Genomic DNA, 19,189 nt, shown 5'->3' with positions numbered 1-19,189 from the left:
TATTTTACTTTGTTATTATAATATATTGCTTTCTTACTAGGGTGTTAAGGACTATGCAATGAATCTTTGAAGTTTCCTGGTTGGTTATTAACTCAACATAATATTGAGGAGTTTGGAGAATCTATCTAAAATACAAGTTGCTTTGGAAACATTTTTTTTCAAAGCTAGTAACATGATATACCCCGCCATTAGAAAATCGTACTCTTTCTTTGTAGGTATGTAATTTTATAAGTTGTTGGTTGGCAAATGGCCTAGGATCCGATGAGTTTACATTTTTTATGATGAGGATTCAAAACCTTTTTGGCTTTTGTGATTATTAAAATCTTACTTTGATAAACATATTTATTTAAGGAGACTTTTTGATATTAGGGTTGAAATTTTTCTAGTAAATCTCTCTACTGGCTTCAATTTTAACAAATAAAGTCATATGTTTAATCGAACACTACTAAATTTTGGCTAATTACTAAGTATATGTTTGAAAAAAAGTTTGATTAAATGTAATCTATGTTCAAACTAAAACAAATATCTTATTGTATTTCTCCGTTTTATCCATTAGAACACGCAAACTCCTGTTTAAAAGCTCTTAAACGATAAACCAAATATATTGTATGTAGACGGAAGTATTTAATTTGAGGATCTCCAACATATAATTGACTCCTGCCTGTAGTCTTGGGAGTTAAACTTGTCAACCTTAACCAACATGGGTTAAAGCTAAAAAGTCGACAAAACCAAGAAGTCCACGAGATAAAAGAGCTCATAAAACCCTATGGACTAGGGTCAGCCCATGACCAATTTTTTATTATAAAAATAATAAATCTATATATTAATTAATTATCATAGTCCATGATATAAACTTATTTAATGCATTAATTAACTATAAACTAACTTTCAATTTTATTTTTTAAAATAAATCTTTAAATTAAGATAAACTTGTTTCAAAATAGAAATTTATTTTATATTGAAACAAATTCTTTAATTTATAGTTTCCTAAAATTAAGGTTTTTTGGCTATATATAGTAAATATTCTATAGTTGAAAATTAATCTCTTCTTAAAATAAATAAAATAAAATATAAGTGAGTTTTATTATTTTAAATTAAATTTTCTTCATATATAATATAATTATAAAACAAATTTTAATAGTTTAAAACCAACTCCTATATATGGAATATAAACATCTACTTTGTACAAAAGTGTTTTTAAGAATTTCTTATCTAATTTGATTTTTATTTATCATAATTATTTTTTAATTAAATATTAATATTTTAAAATAAATTATCAGTAAATAAAAATAATTTTTTTGTTATAATATAAATTATTTATCATAAATATAAACTATAATTTATATGTTTAAAAATATTTATTTATATAAATTTTAAATATAATTTATATATTCAAATATAGTATTATTTATATATAATTTGTTATAAATTTTAATTATATACTATAAATTTGAATATATAGTATTTATATATCAAAATTTTAGTATTATAAAATTATGATATTATACTTATTTAATATAATTTTTTAATTATAAAAATAACTATTATTATTTTATTAATATTAATTTGATTATAGTTTAATAACGATTAAATTATTGAATCTTGAATCGATATTTAGATTGACCTGATTTTGAAAAAAAAAATTGCAAAAAAAATTATATTAATTCATAGTCGAAAAATTATATAACATCATATATAATTTATAAAATTTCATACATAGAATTAAATTATTATATAAAATAAATAAATAAATAAAATAAGTTAACAAGAACTTCTCTTGATATCTTTCATTAAAAAAAAATATATATATTAACTTTAAAATAAATATATTTTATATTTTATTCTGAGAACATATACTAATGTTTCTTTTAATATAGCAACTGGAGGGCAAGCTCTACTTATCTCTAATCCCAGCCTCTTTTTATTTTGTGTTGTGTGGGTTGGAGACTTTAAACTCAAGTGAAATTAAAATAAATAAACTTTTATAAGAGGGCATAGGGCATATCGAGGTCATGGAACGAATCGACGTGAGTGTATATAATATATATATATATATATATATATATAGAGAGAGAGAGGATCATTTACTTCAGGAGTAAGTCTACTTAAATTTATTCTTTTAATAACTCATGTTCTACATCAAGTTTCAACGATTCAACCGTTCAATTTAAAGTTCTTAATATATAGATCAAATCTACAAATTTTTAGAAAATTTAAAAATTATTTGATACTTCATTTCATTAATTCGAATCAATGTATAAAATGATTTTATGATTATCAGTTAATTTGAATTAATGAAACGAAGTATCAAATGATTTTCAAATTTTCTAAAAATTTACAGATTTGATCTATGCATTAAGAACTTTAAATTGAACGGTTAGATCGTTGAAATTTGATGTAGAATGAAAATCATTTGATACTTCGTTTCATTAATTCAAATTAACTGATAATCATAAAATCATTTTATACATTGATTTGAATTAATGAAATGAAGTATCAAATGATTTTCAAATTTTTTAAAAATTTACAGATTTGACCTATGCATTAAAAACTTTAAATTCAATGGTTTGATTGTTAAAATTTGATATAGAACATGAATTATTGACTTTTCGTGTTTCTAACCTTTTAGGTTTTAATTTTTTGATAATTCTTTCAACTATTATTTTTATAAATATTTAAATAATACCAATTAAAATACATTAATTTTTATCAAATTATAGAATAAATTATCATATATGTATTGATCTTGAATAAAAATGTATATTGAAATAATATTTATTTATAAAACTGTATCATCTTTTAGTCTTCCACATACAATATTTGAAGTCATCTTTCAATATTTATATTATAAAAATTAATAAATTAAAAAATTGAAAACAGTGAAATTAAGTTACCTTTTTCTCAACTGATTCAAATAAATAAAAGAAACCCTCTTCTCCATTTGTGTCCTCTCTAATTTCATCCACTGGTTTCTTATCAACATATGAACACACCACACATGCCTTAGACAAAGAGAAGCGTTGGTGCCACACTCAACCTTTGGAACAATAAAGAAGCTTAGAATAATTCACATATTATAAATTTCATTTTGTCTTTGAATACTCTCACGCGGTTGCAAATTGTAATGCAAACACAGTTTCCACAAAGACCTCGTTTACGCGTGGCATTGAGTTTGATGTTTGATGATGAGAAATCAACCTTCATTTTGTTTTTATTCCTTTCTTTTAACTCATTGATTCAATTCAACGAATATACTCATTTTCTTTGTAGTGAGTATTCCTAATTTCAAAAGTAAACTAAAAACAATAGTGAATTAGTGAATAGCTAAAGTATATATGAGTATAATTTATAATGATCAAGATTCTAATCACATTCACTATATATCTAGAAAGTTGTTGATATTAGTGGCTACGTATAAGCATAGATATAGTAACACTTGTCTTACACCATAGACCTACCCTTTAATATAGGGATAGAGAAAAAAAATTGAAGGTCTGATCATGACATCAACCCACACGATTCCATGAATATTTTGAAATTAATGTAATTAACATGACAATGACATTTGTGCATGTTTAATATGATTACTGGTAATTACATCGAAGTAGTTGGAAAGTAAATGAAAGCTCATCAAACAAAAGATAGTGGAGTAGTATAATTAATTAACAATTTAGGTTGCTAGACTAGGAAACCACTGCTTCATTTCCATAATGAGTAATCCTCTACTTCCGAATATTTAAAAAAAAAAATCGCAATAGTTAGGAAAAATTATTTATATAATTTAATTTTATTAATCTTATCTAAAAAAATATTATTCCTAAATTCTCCTTTTTTTTATAAATTGGATACAAGAATAAAAAATATTAAAAATATAATCTCAATTAAATACAGAGATATTTTAAAAATGACATCATTAAATATATAGAGTATAATTTCCTTATATTTGAAACTAACAAATTAAGGAGTTTTCTTTTTCTCATATTTAAAATCGGAGTACCAATAAAAGTTAGTAAATAAATAACAGATATTGTGTAGTAGTAATTTTATGAAATTAGTCTTGTTATTAATAATTTTTTTCCTAAAAATATACAATACAATAATTTTTAAAAAATATTATTAGGGATATAAACAGAAATGAAGTAATTAATACTAAAAGTAAAAATAATATATATTTGAAAACTTTTTTATATGATATTTATTATGAAACGGGAGAAGTAGTGTATGCAAATAATAAATTATAAAATTAATATTTTTTTTCCTGAAAACGATACAGTGCAATTATTTTTAAAAAAAATATTATTAGGGATATAAATAATAATAAAGTAATTAATACTAAAAGCAAAAATAATACATATTTTGAAACTTTTTATATGACATTTATTATAAAACGCGAGAAGTAATGTATTCAAACAATGTATATTTTTAATTAATATTTTGGACCTTATAATTTCACATATTTCATATTTTAGTTTTTATAAATAAAAATATTTTATTTTATTCATCGTACATATCATTTTTTTCACTCTCTATTTTCTATTGTTATATAAGAATTAAAAAGTAAAATTTATTAATTATAAGGACTAAAAAGAAAATATATATATATAGAGAGACTAAAATAAAATATTTTTAATTATAGTAATTAAAAAAAATAAAGTTCTTAGAACTGAAAAAAGAAATTAAAACTTTTTTAAGATGCTTCAAGTATCCTTCACATTATAAATAAGGCTAAATTGTATTTTTTATTTTTTATTTTTATTTTTTTAATCCATAATTTTATTTCTCCTATTTTAAAATAGAAATATTTATTTTATTTATTTTTAAAAATATAAAACTTTAATTTTAGTGTCAATTTGATATCTGTTAATTATTAAATTTTGATATTAATTGATGACTTATCATCATTTAATTAAATAACACAACATATATAGAAAAAAAATTTAAAAGTTAACGTGTAAAATATTATCATTTTTATCTATTTTAATAAGCGGTCAATATTTATTTTATTAATTAATTTTTTATATATTTTCTTAAATTTTTTTATTTTCAAATATTATGTTATTAAATATTATATTACATAAATATAAATAAACATTAAAATTTAATAATTAATAGACATCAATTTAACGAGAAAAATATATTTTTTCAATTAAATAAACTATTATTTTTATTTTAAATACAAGAATTGTGAATAAAAAAAATTGGATGAACAAAATTCCAATTTAACCTATAAACAATAATAGTAAAATTTCCACGACACAACACCAAGACTCTATAAAATTGACTGTACTCATTGTGCAAGTATGCACATTGCAACAATAAATTAAAGGCATAAATATATGTTTTGGCATACACAAGATAAAACAAGACAAAAATAAAACAGTAATTGATAGAGCTGTCTAGCTTACTTAAAAAACGAAATTGCGGCAACCTATGAAAGCGAGTCACGAGACATGTTATGTGTCAACATATGACACACATTTGCAGAAGAAAAAAGAGTGACTCATGAGTTTGGAAGATCACACTGATGGAACATGATGATGATATCTAAGAACAAGCTGTTAACAGTGGTGTTTCTGATAGTCTTAGGTTTCAGCCTTGTGAACCCTTTTCCACTTGGCACGAGTGGTCGATGGATAGTGAAGGAAAGTGGTGAGAGAGTGAAGCTAGCATGTGTGAATTGGGTGTCGCATTTGGATGCTGTGGTGGCTGAGGGCTTAAGCGAACAACCTTTGGATGTGATATCAAAGAGAATCAAATCCATGGGATTCAACTGTGTGAGACTCACATGGCCAATTTTGTTGCTCACCAATCACTCTATTGCTTCTCTCACTGTCACAAACTCTTTCCAAAATCTTGGGTTGCTTCAAGCCATGGATGGAGTCCAAGCCATGAACCCCTCCATCATCGATCTTCCACTCATCAAAGCTTACCAGGTACGACTACCTAAGTCCAAGTGCATTTACTCTTCACTGATCAAAACATTTACTCACTCTTACCTAATTGATTAGTTCTTCTTATATCATACTATTTGATTAACTTTAAACATATATGGAATTATTAAAGGTAACTTAGACTATATATCATGCCTTTTGTTGATGTTTGTTGAATGATTTTTTGTGTTGGTTAGTTCTTTTAAATTTAGAAGTGTCTCGTGCTAGTAATTTTTTAATTAATTGTCTTTTTTTTTGCCAATCAATTATTTTTAATTGATTATTTGTCTTAAAAAGTTGAAAGAAAACGATGATTCAATCAATTCTTTTCTCCGTTTTAATTAATATATTGATTATTTTAGAATGATTTAGACAACTAATTAAAAATATTCATTTTTTTATTTTATTAAGTGAAATAAGATAAAATATAAATAAAGTTTGAGAGTACTTTAGTCAAAAAGAATTAATTTAAAAAAAAAAACTGATATTTTAAATCGACAATATTAATACCATTTAAAAGTATCACACTAAAAAATATATATTAATCATTGGGTTTAGTCTAATTGGTATAGACTTTATCCTTTCGAAATAAAACTATATAATTGTACACTAATAAGTATAACATTAAGAAATAACTCTGGTTAGAAAATAAATATGTTGCTAGGGCGTCATAATTTAATTTTTAAGATAATTAAACACAAACATACACGTATAAATTAATTTATAGAAAATTAAAATTTATAGGTAAATATCAATTTTACATTAACTTACTGCTGGATGATATTTTTACTTGATATTTTTACTTATTAAGTGAGTTGTGTAACAATCGATTTTTAAGTTTTATCTAAAAAAACAGTTATAAGTATAAATACTTTAATTTTACTTATAATAAATATTTATAGGTAGACGTACTTTTTAGTTTTACTCATAATCAATGAGTCAAGGGTGGCTGGAGGGAGGGAGGAAGCACCTAGAAGAATCATAGTCCCTTTTTTTTTTAAATATATTAAAATTATTATAAAAATATTTTTATGTCTCTAAAGTTTATAAAATATTATTATAAATTAATAGATGAAAATTATCTTGTTAATTTATACTTAGAAAAGGAGAAAGAGATAATATGATAGAAAGAGATATAAAAAAGTATAAATATTAATAAACTAATTATGATATAAAAATGTTTATATATAAGGGTCAAAGAAAATGACCCCTTCAAGCCAAAATTCTACTTCCACCTTTGCTCATAGTCATCATGTTTGTATGAATAAAACATCTGTATGTATAAGTCATTTTCTTATACAGTGAATATTTCTATTGAAATTTCAGTTGTCAAAAAAATTTGAATTTTCTATTTTTATTGAACAAAAGTATACTGATAAAAATAAACCTAACAACTATTTTTTCCTTCCTCTTTTTATAGCATACGTCTATATATTTGATATTTAACCAAGCAATTAATATATCCTCTTAATTTGTGTTAATGATGTCTCATTAATTATTTGTTGACCTAATTAATTAGCTCTCAAATATAGTTTCCTTGTGGCCAAGTTACCATGAATGTGTATGAAATTGAATACTGTATTTAGTAGTTGGAATTACTACTATCCAAACTCCCATGTGCCCAAACAGGCATCTTCAGGTTTTTATTTAAAGAAAGTATACATATATATATATAAGGCAATATTATCTGTCCCCAGGAAGTGGTGAAAAGTTTGGGAGACAACAATGTAATGGTGATTTTGGACAATCATGTGAGCCAACCAGGGTGGTGTTGCAGTTACATGGACGGCAATGGGTTCTTTGGGGATCAGTATTTTGATCCAGACCTTTGGATTATGGGCCTTACCAAGATGGCCACCCTTTTCAAAGGGGTCACTAATGTGGTAGGCATGAGCCTCAGAAATGAGCTAAGAGGTCCCAAACAAAATCTCAATGACTGGTACAGGTAATTTGGGACCCTCAAAAAGTGTCTATTTATTTTGTAGTATTATCAAGGTTTAATACATCACTATGTTTATGAAAATTTTAAGAATTTTTAAATTAAAAAAAATTGATATTGAATCCTTGATTTTTTTTAAGAACTTGTTACTGAATCCTTGATTTTTAATAATTTTTAATTGGGTCCTTAGATCCCATTAAAAACATTACATTAAACAAACTAATGCTACAAAATTATTTTAATATGTCACTTCAATTATTTTTATTAATGATCATGAGAGAATAAAATAATATTTTTTTAAAATTATAAGGACTAAAATGACAAATTTTTAATTTAAGAAATTAAAAATAATATTTTTTATATTATTTAAGACTAAAAACACATGTTTTAAGTTTGAGGACCAAAAGAATATATACAAAGATTAAAACAATATTTGGTGTTTTTGAAATGACATGGACTAAAAAGATAAATTTTAAATTTAAAGAAGTACAAATATAATTAAGTCTAATTTTTAATTGTATCGTTAGATCTTGTAAAAAAAAAAAAAAATTGGGTTCTTAGATTTAGAGTGAGTAAAATCATCACAAATTGTTAGTTTTATAATAGTTTGAAACCGTCACAAATTAATTGGAAGACTTAATTAAAAAAATATATGAAAAATTAATTAATGCCCAATTATAAATTTTTTTTAGTTTAAGAATCTAATTAAACCTTTCTAAATAGTTCATAGACTCACTTATGTATTAAACCTTTTTTTAATATTGTGTAATGGAATGAAACAAAATAATACAACTACTATATTATTATTTAACATACTAAATTAATTAATAATAAAGTAATAGTGTATGCATTGATGTAAATGATTTTAAATTTTTTTAACATGTATAATAAATTTGTTAAATTTTATCATAATTAATTTAAAGGTTATTCCTATGAATATGTTGATTAATTTTTATTGGTTGATAAAATTTATATACTATAGGAATTAAACTTATAATAATATATAACTTGGTTTAATAACACTATATATAAAAATTAAATTATTGATTTTATAACCAAATATTTAGAGACCAAGAAAATAGGAAAAAAATGAAATAGAATAAAGATTGAATTCCATTTTATTTTATTTTACGATCTATACCATTTTTTTATTACTCCCTCATACTTCATTCTTTTCCCTTCATATTTGTATGAATCAATAGATTATTTAAGGATATAACTTGATGCAACCTATTCTGCTCATACCTCCATCTTTTTTCTTTAATTTGATTATGCTATTCAAGTTATGATAACTTTAATTGAAACACACCCTTGATGGGGATGACAAATTATACTATATATTATGAATCATGCATAGGTACATGTCAAAAGGAGCAGAAGCAGTGCATGCAGCGAATCCAGATGTTCTTGTGATTCTATCTGGCATAAATTTCGACACTGATCTATCATTCATTAGAAACGAGGGAGTGAAACTGAGCTTCAGTGGAAAACTAGTGTTTGAGGTGCACTGGTACAGCTTCAGTGATGGTCAAGCATGGGCCTCAGGGAACCCAAACCAGGTGTGTGGGGAAGTGACAGGGAGTGTGATGAGTAGGGCAGGTTTCTTGTTGGACCAAGGGTGGCCCTTGTTTGTTAGTGAGTTTGGGTTGGACTTGAGAGGCACAAGTGTGAATGACAATAGGTATTTCAGCTGCTTCATGGCACTTGTGGCCCAGCTTGACTTGGATTGGGCCTTGTGGACACTGGGTGGGAGCTATTACATTAGACAAGGAGTTGTTAGAATGATTGAGTATTTTGGTGTTCTCAGTTCGGATTGGACTCAGGTTAGGAACACAAGCTTCTTGCAGAGGATCTCAGCTATTCAACTTCCTTTTCGAGGTATAATAAATAACAAATCATAATGATAATAATATTTCATATGTTAGTTTCTTATATAAATGTTATCAAAACTACTAAGATGAGCTTGGTGGTTGGAAGTTAAGAACCTAAGATAGATGTATTACACTTGGGTTCAATCTTAATTAATTATGGTTGTAATTTTTCTTACTAAAAAAAAATTACTAACAACACAAACATACTTCTTTTCTGAGAGACGCTCTTACGAAAGGTTTTATTTTCAAATTAGTGAGACCTGCATGAATTTTTAATTAATTAGCTAGAAAGAGTTTATCGGTAAGAAAGTATGCTCGTAATTATTGCATGATCTATGATACTGTATGGCCTTAACCAATATGTACATGACATATGATTGAGTCCTATTATTAATTTTTTTTATAAATTAAAAATCTTAGTAACATATCATATGAAGATTGATCCACATTCGTAGTGATCTTGTGTCATATAATAATTAAAAAAAGCATTAATTAATTAGTGACTCACACCTCATTTACTTAACACCCCACTTTACATTGTAATTATTAGAAAGGATCAAGGTATAAGATGTCATTATTTCATATCACATACTAATGTATATTATTATCATGATCAATGTAATTATTGGATTTCTCTTGACATATTGCAGGGCCAGGACTATCAGAAGCTGAACCATACAAAGTGATTTTTCACCCATTAACTGGTCTTTGTATCTTAAGAAAGTCACTGATTCATCCGTTGAGTTTGGGACCTTGTTCTAGTTCTGATGGATGGGAATACAGTGACCAGAAGATTCTATCAATAAAGGGTACCTATTTCTGTTTACAAGCAGAGGGAGAAGGGAAGCAAGCAAAACTTGGAAATACATGTTCAGGTTCCAATTCAATATGGGAAATGATCTCTGATTCAAAGATGCACCTCTCAAGTCAAATCAACAATGCTTCTGATGTGTGCCTTGATGTAGACACCAAGAACATCATTGTCACCAACCCTTGCAAATGCCTGAGCAAAGATAACACGTGCGACCCCGGAAGCCAATGGTTCAAACTCGTTGACAGCACGAGGAAATCAACCTCAACATCATCTATAGAATCGGTGTTTAGTTTCATGGAAAAAGAAGCTTCAGGAAACCATTGAGCTCAAGTGTTCAACATAATAAAAAGTTAATTAACTTCATCGATTAATTATTCATTTTGACTACAATTTATTCATGTTGACTACAATTTTAGAAGAGTTTTTCTTCTGCCAGAAGCCTATTTGAATATAAACTAAGAAATACTTTTGAAAAAAAGTTATTAAAAATATTAAATATTCTTTATTTTCAATAAAAAAGCTCTTTAAATATTTTTTACTTGCATTTAAATAGATTTAAAAAAAATAAAACACTTTTAAATTTATATTCAAGCAAATTCAATATTACTATTATAGATTTTGTCTTGAGCATGTAAGACTTTAGTTTGGTGTCGTGCCTCTTTGAGGTACAATTTTAATTCTTGTGATTTGCATTAAGATGGAAATGCAAGTAAAATTATAAGAGGTGTGAATGTGAATCAATCTGATTCATACGAGTTACTTCATTATAGATTAATGATTTAAACAAAGTTAATTTAACTTGACTCACTTTTTTAGTAAATTAGAAAATTTTCAATTCGGGTTTGGCTATTGATAGATGGATTGATTTACTAAATTTTTAAAAAATTAAAAAATTAATTATATGTTGTTATTTTAACTAAATAAAATAAAGAATTATAATTTTTTATATAAAAAATTAAATCTATTATTGATTCAAATATGAATGTATAAAAAAATTTCAATCAAATTAAATTTTAAATAATAACAACATAAACATATATATATAATTATAATAGATTAACCACATTAACTAAATTCACTTAAACTTAAATCTGATTAACTCACGAGTTAATTGAATCCGATTGAGAGGGATGCCGAGGCCGGTTAATCCACCAAATTTGACTCATTCTCACACCTCTGAAATTTATTAATTACACAAATGGGACTCAACCATGAAAGAATTTTATCGATTAACTGAATCAGGAAAAAATAAATGTACAAAGAAACTAAACTTTGATACAGCTATTTACACGTGGGATTGAATATTCAAGGGGTACCCCAAGAATGGAGTATATACAAATCTGTCGGTGTTCATTGTTCAAGATAAAAGTAGTGACATGACATGGAATGGAAATCCATGACTATATACAAAACCAAATTCACATGCAGCTTCAAGAAAAAGCAGAAAACGAGAATCAAGATTCAAAATCAAAAGAATTGCTCAACGAGGATTGGAACTGGCGCAGCACCAACAAGAAGAAGGATCAACAAGAGCAACACGCCAAGCCTAACCTTGTGCACCAAGGCACTATAAACATCACACGATGCAAGAAACGATGGTTCAACATTGTTTGCATCAGACGAACCACACAGTTCAAACCTCACCTCACCACAATGGCCTTGAAGCGTGTCCCTCGCAGCATCAACGCTGAACCACAAGTCCAAGTAGGCAAATCCACACGATGATGTTCCCTGATGTTGATGACCCCATTCATCAACGGTCACGGACACGTTGGGGAACTTTGCATGCAGTGTTGCTGTGTCTTGTTGGAGAGAGAAAGTTGAGAGTGATTTTTGGCGTTGGAAGAGTGAGAAGTTGAAGGAATCGTAGTTGATGGTGCCACCTAAAGGGTTGGTGTTTTCGACGAAGAAACTCACACCCAAGTTGGCTTTGAAGGTGTTATGAGATGTGACGTTGAGCATGGAAGTGGTGGTTGAGTGGAGAGTGAAGGAAGGGGTGAGGGGGACGAAGAACAAGGCTAGTGAAAAGGTGATGAACAAGATCATCCATTCTCCAAGAAATGCAAAGAAAGTGGTGATGGCAGCATAGGTGCGGTTCCACGTGGAGTAATCGTGGATAGTGTATAGAGGTGATGACAACTTTTTGGGGTCGTCCATGGTTGAAAGATTTGGTGCAAGAATGAAACAAGAGTGGATAACTGCACGAAAGTGGTTCTCGAAATGGCTTTGTATGAGTAAATGACTTTGCATGCAAGAAGAAAGACTAGAAAGAAGTGAAAAGTGAGTATAGAATGGCTCGAGTGAAAACACCAATTATCAAGAGAAAGCTAAAGAGCTCGTGGGGATTTTTCTTACCCCTTGACTATTACTCAGTTGATCATATATATACTACTTAGTGTGGAGCACTTAAGATCTTCATTAAAGGCCATGCTTAAACTATCATTTAAAGTTCTTTTTTTTTTTTAAATTGTTATTAGTTTGCAAATGAGTAAAATCTCAATAGTGATCGATGTTCTCTTTCAATCATATTTTTCATTCATCCATCGATTAATTCTAGTACTAATTCGAGATTTTGTTTAAAAAGATTTTATTTAAAGGATCTGAATTTACTCCTATCAAAAGTTTAGTTTTTTTTTTAAAAAGAATTATACTTGATAGCAAGTGATTTAGTACAATTGAGATACTTTTCTCAGCCAATTGAACCAATTTGCTTTGTATCAGAAGTGAAAGTCTAGTCTATTCTGATGAAATATCATAAATTCTGACATGTTTCAATGTAATCATGGTTTCAATCAATACATTTTTAGATGTTATTATTTCTTCTCCAAAGTTTAAAATTTCAATTATATATCACAAAAGATGGGTTGGAACTGTAGATACATTCCCACCATATATAGTAGTCTCTTTTCTTATGGTCTGACTGAATATGGTTACCGATGAGTAGGGGTGAGCAATGGATGAGTTTGGTCGGGTTTGGATGAAAAATGTCTAACCCGTTGTAAATTAATTTTGAAAAAATATGACCCATATCCGATCGACTGAGCTTTCAATTTGAGGCGGTTCGGGTTAAAACGGATTCGGATTTGAGCAGGTGGGTACAATCAGGTTTGAATTTTTTTGTAGACCAATTTATCTTAATGAAGATGAAGCTTAAAATGATAAAAAAATATTTTTAAAATAGTGTATAAAAATAGAACGAAGGTGACAGTATATGGTGTAAGTAGATTCCTAGTTGAAACATTTACAAACTAAAGAAGCAAAAATAAAAGATAACAAAATTCATAGTTGTTACATGTAAAAGAAATCTAAAGTTAGATTACAAACACATAAGAAATCACAGTCGCACAAGTTGTACTCAAAATGAAGATAAGAAGATGGAAAAGAAAGATAAAGAAAGAAGTAAAAAGATAACTCTAAAAATGGACTAGTGTGTTGAGAAGTTGAATGAGGAAGGAGAAGACAAAATAAATATCTACGTTATGAGAAAAATGAAAAAAATAAGTTACAAATTGATGACTATATTATACTTGAAATAAAGACTTTTAAGTTTGGATCATTGTTGTTTAGTTATACGCTCAATATCGAACACGCTCAACTAAACCCGTATAAAATCAAAATTTTAACCCGATTTATCCATAAAACTCGCCTAAACCCACCCAAAAACAATATTTTTTATCAAATTTTTCGAATTCGGTTCGGGTATCGATTTAATGCTCGGCCGCTACCAATGAGGGAGGAAGTCCCGTACTTATGAAAAGCGTTCAATCAATTTATACTTTAAAGTAATAATAAGGTTATTAATTAGCTATTGGATATAGGGAAAAAAAACCTAAATTTAAATGGAAATTTTTTTATCAGTACTAATATTGTGCACGGGTTCACACATATCTCCTTTAGTATGATATTATTTATTTTAAGTATAAATTTTTATGATTTTATTTTTTATTATTATTCAAAAGACTTTTTATTAACAGAAATTTTATGTATCTATAAATTTATGCTTATTTTCTTATTTTAATCATGTGAGAATTCAATTATATCTCAACAATACATTTATGAAATATAAAATTTGCATACAAAACTAAAGTTTTTATCGAAGTTTTTATTTTTTAATCTAACATTTGTTTAATAACTTTTAAATACGTGGATTTATAATGTTCTTAAAAATCAGTTTCGTGAATTTAAAATTCGAACTGCGTTAACTTTTAAAGTTATACGTAAATCGTAATAATTAGTATTTTGAGATGTTTGCAATGTTCATGTTAAATTCTTATATACATATAATTAAAATTTATAATAAATTATATATAAATAAATATTATATTTGAAAATTTTAATTATATTTAAATTTTATATAAATAAATATTTAAAATAAAAATTATATTTTAGATTTTTATAAATAATTTATATTATAGCAAAAAAAAATTTTATTGTAACAATGTACTAGACGGACTCAATTATCGTGTTTTGTTATAATATATATATATAGGATTTAGGATTTTTTTGAAAAGATATTTTTTAATTTTATTCTTTGTAAAAAAAATATTTTTGAAAGATTAAAACATATACTTTCAGACAATAAAAATGTACTTTTTGAAATATATACTAATGTAAATAAATAAATAAAAACTTATTTAATATTATTGTCAATAAATCGTTTAATATTGTACCGTTTGTTAGTGTTGTATGTGTTGTGGTGTGTTGAAGGTTCTTTGGCCTAAGGTCCAGTTAATCTTAAGTGGAAAAAATATATAGGATTTCTTTTAAGAACTAAGACTCATAAACTTAACTTGACCTTAAAATGAGAATAGAGTGAGTAACTTTAGTGTCTAAACATTCTTCTTCTTCTCTTAGATTCACATGAGTCTTGAGCTGCATTTTCCTTGTAGCTAGTTAGGATTCAAAGCTTCTCAAAGTCAAGGATCAGTGGTGGCATAGAGTGTTCTTCATGGTTTTTAGAGTTCACCTTCTTCCTCTTCTACTTCTTGGTTGGCTTGGAGTAGAGGTAAGAAAAGTTGGGAGTAGTTCTTGATATGTGATTTGGTGATTGCATGATGTTTTTTCATCTGATGTCACTAGTGCAAAAATTGGATTTAAAATCGGAGTTTTAAGATCGGTTACAAGGTAACCAATCTTAAAAGTGACGCGAAGGCAATTTTGTAAATAACATGAACACTTTTAAGATCGGTTAATTTTATGACCAATTTTAAAAGTGTTACTTTTAAGATCGGTTATTTAAGAACCGATTTTAAAAGTACTACTTTTAAAATTAGTTATTTCAATAACCGATTTTGTATGTAGTATACAAAATCGGTTCTTCAATAATCGATTTTAAAAGTATCGTCAGAAATCTTTTATATTCCCCTCCATTCTCATTCTCTTTAATCTTTCCCTCCATTCCTTTTATTAATATCTGACGCTCTCATTTTCTAAAGTCTCCAATAAGGTAAATTTCATTGTCGTTTTTGTTTTCATTTTCGTCTTCTCATGTTCTTCTTGTGTCTCTTTTCGTTTTCTCATGTTTTTCTCGTCTATTTTCATTGTAGGTTCAGATTTGGTAAATGTCAAACCTAGAACGGGGCGTTCTCCAAGGAGAACGGGCCATTCTGCAAGGAGAACGGGTTGTTCTCATTGCAGAACGGGCCATTCTGCAAGGAGAATAGGCCGTTCTCCATGTAGAACGGGCCGTTCTCCAAGGAGAACGCCCCGTTCTACAAGGAGAACAGGTCGTTCTCCAAATGAGAACGCCCCGTATTAAAGTTATTTTTTAGGCATTTTGGACAGACTGGAACGGTCCGTTCCAGTTTAATTTATTTTCCACTGCCAGGCTTTTAACCGATTTTAAAAGTCTAACTTTTAAAATCGGCTCTTTCAAAATCGGTTATGGAACCGATTTTAAAAGTTAAAAATAACCAATTTTAAAAGTCTTTTTTCCACTAGTGTGTGGTTATATGATTGAGATTTTTGGATGCTTGGATGGAAGGGAGTGCATTTTGATGTTTTTGATTATGAAGATGAACTTGGTGAATTGATCCCATATGTGGTTGCATGTGTGGATTTGAGTCACTTATGATGCATATATATGTTTTGGTGTATTTCATGTATGGTTTGGTTGTTTTTTAGGTGGATTGAGACAATTTTTGGGGTCTTCAATTGTAAAACTCTAGTGTCGCGCTAGGCACACCTTCATGGCGCCAAGCAAGAATCATGTTAGAAGCTCTTTGCCTCATTCATGTTGGGGACAAGATTGGTGGCCTCGGATGTGGGTTAGGAGAAGTCTTTGCTTGGTAATGTCGAGCGTGATTTGAATAGTGTCGAGCATTAGGTGAAAGAATGTCTCTGTTTGTATTAGTGTCAAGCGCCAAAGGAGTGACTCAAGACGTGAGAAGAGAGAATCCTCTCTAGTTGACATGAGACTGAGCATGGGATTTTACTACATCAGATGTAAGGTCCTAAGGGTTTCCTACCTCAATCACGCTAGGCGTAGTTGAGTAGCACCAGACATGGGCGAGGCAGAGAACTTCTTGCCCCAATGGTGTCAAGCGTGAGGTAAGTTGTGTCGAGGGTGGGTTGTGTTATGATTTGCACATTTCCTCGTGAATGATTTGGTGAACATGAATAGAACATGTGAGTCTATTGAATGTTGTATGATGTATGGTGTTGATGAGCATTGGTATGCTATAATTGTATAATTAAAATTAGTGATGAACATTGATATGCTATGTAGATTGATATGCTATAGTTACATGGTTAGAGTGTTGAATAAACATTGATATGCTACACTTGATTGAGATGTTGAGCATTGGTATGTTATTTTTGAATGAGTTGGTAAGCATTGGTGTGCTATACTGGAATTATCTGATTTGAACTCTATATGTATTAACCTAGGGTAATATATATAGATGATGTATGTTGTGATGTTGATACTAAGAATGGTGTGGGTATTAAAGTATGTTGATTGATTTAAGACTAAAGGAAATATGTTTTTGATAGTTGAAGATCTAATGTAAAGAATCTTGTTGTGGCGCTCTAGGAGGCCAATGACTGAAAAACCCTTCTTGAGTAGATATGAAACTCTTGGAGTGGATTTTGTTGAGTCTCCTCTAAGTCTTTAGTCAATGTTGGAGTAAAGTATGAAATCGAAGGCTACAACCCTTAACTGGGTATTGGAAAGGTTGCATGGTTCCTTGAGAATAGTTAGTGAGCTAATTTCACAAATGACTTGGTAATGCATGCTAAGGTCGTGGTATGTCTATACCCAACTATACTAATCCTAATTGTGGAACTGGACTTTCCTAGTATAAGTAAAGACACTCAAGAAATCAGAGGAGGGATTGGTATTGTAACATCCTAAATTTTGTAACTATTTATCTATAAGTTTCTGCAAATTATTATATATATTAAATATTACGTAAGTTACTATGAATGAAATTTATGTAGCATTATTTAACTAAATTTTCTAAATTCAATAACATGTATTTTATTATCTAATTTAACTGTTTCTCGGACAGCGTTGAGAGAATGTTGTAAAATATGAGGAACTCAATTTAAGAAAATTTAAGTAATCAATAACTTAAATAATAATTTATTGAGTGTAGATTAAGAATAAATATAGTTAAGAGAGAAAATCTCTAAATTAAAATTTATAAAAATTCTCTAAGGATTTAACAAGAAAAAAATTATTCTACTAAAACCTTAAGCTATAAAATTACGGAAAAATGTTCAAAAGGATATAATAAATTGTTTGAATTGTATTTGAAGAGTTTGATTGAGAATAATTTTTGAAGTGATAGATTAATAGTGATGCATATTGCATATTGCATAATGTCATTTTTGAGTCAAAAGATTTTTGGGGGGAAAAGAAAAGAATTTCAAAAAAATAAATATTTGATAAATGAATTTTGTACTAAGGATATTTGATAGAAAAATAACAAGTTTTGTAATTTTGAAATGATACTTTTTACGTGAATTCTTTTCTTTATGTTTACTATCTGAGACATTGGTGGCAAGAGATTGATTATGATAGTGGGTACTGTCAAGGACAGTTGGCAGTACGAGATGGATAAAGAAAAAGATAAAGTGAGAGAGAGCTTGATATAGTTGTGAAAGTCTGACTGAGGTATTTGTTTTATGTTACCAATGTCAGAAGATAGTAAACGGGGTATGAGTAGAATGGGTAAGACGGGACCTCTGGTCTGGGGGATAGACCTTTGGTCTAGGGAGTGTTTGGGCATGGGCAATCCCATAGATGGCCAGTCTTTATTGATTCTGTGTCGTGGTAGTCTGCCGGGTGCACTAACACTCTGACTACTGTCTACTTGTTCGCGTTTAGTGGGGCATTGCCGAATCACTGGATAGAGTGATGTTAAGCTCTAGCTTCACTAAACACTCAAAAGGGAAAATCTCCATGGAGTATTGAGTCAAAATGATTTTTAAAAGTATATTTTCAGTCAAAATCTGCATCTCATTCTCATAATCACATTGCATTATTTGGACTATTATTAATGAAAAATCTTATCAATTTGTTATGTGTATTATTGATGATTGTATGAACTTATTATGCACTTGTCTGATTTGTTTGTGTGAGATGTGAATGAAATTAAATGTCTAACCCCATAAATATTTTTAAACCCAG

General features: G+C 28.1%; 1 protein-coding gene across 1 annotated transcript; it reads left to right on the top strand.

Annotated features, from left to right (window-relative positions):
• Positions 1-5,411: 5,411 nt before the first annotated feature.
• Positions 5,412-10,944, top strand: LOC109798315 (glycosyl hydrolase 5 family protein). The gene is made up of 4 exons (XM_020358534.3): positions 5,412-5,933; positions 7,628-7,875; positions 9,227-9,747; positions 10,391-10,944. The coding sequence occupies exons 1-4, from the start codon at positions 5,532-5,534 to the stop codon at positions 10,876-10,878; spliced, it is 1,659 nt and encodes a 552-aa protein (XP_020214123.1). The 5' UTR covers positions 5,412-5,531; the 3' UTR covers positions 10,879-10,944.
• The last annotated feature ends 8,245 nt before the right edge of the window (positions 10,945-19,189 follow it).

This window comes from Cajanus cajan, chromosome 8, assembly GCF_000230855.2.
Source record: "Cajanus cajan strain Asha chromosome 8, NIPB_CcT2T_4, whole genome shotgun sequence".
NCBI classification, from domain to species: domain Eukaryota; kingdom Viridiplantae; phylum Streptophyta; class Magnoliopsida; order Fabales; family Fabaceae; genus Cajanus; species Cajanus cajan.
Note: the sequence above shows the minus strand (reverse complement) of the source record. Positions and strands in the feature narration are given on the sequence as shown.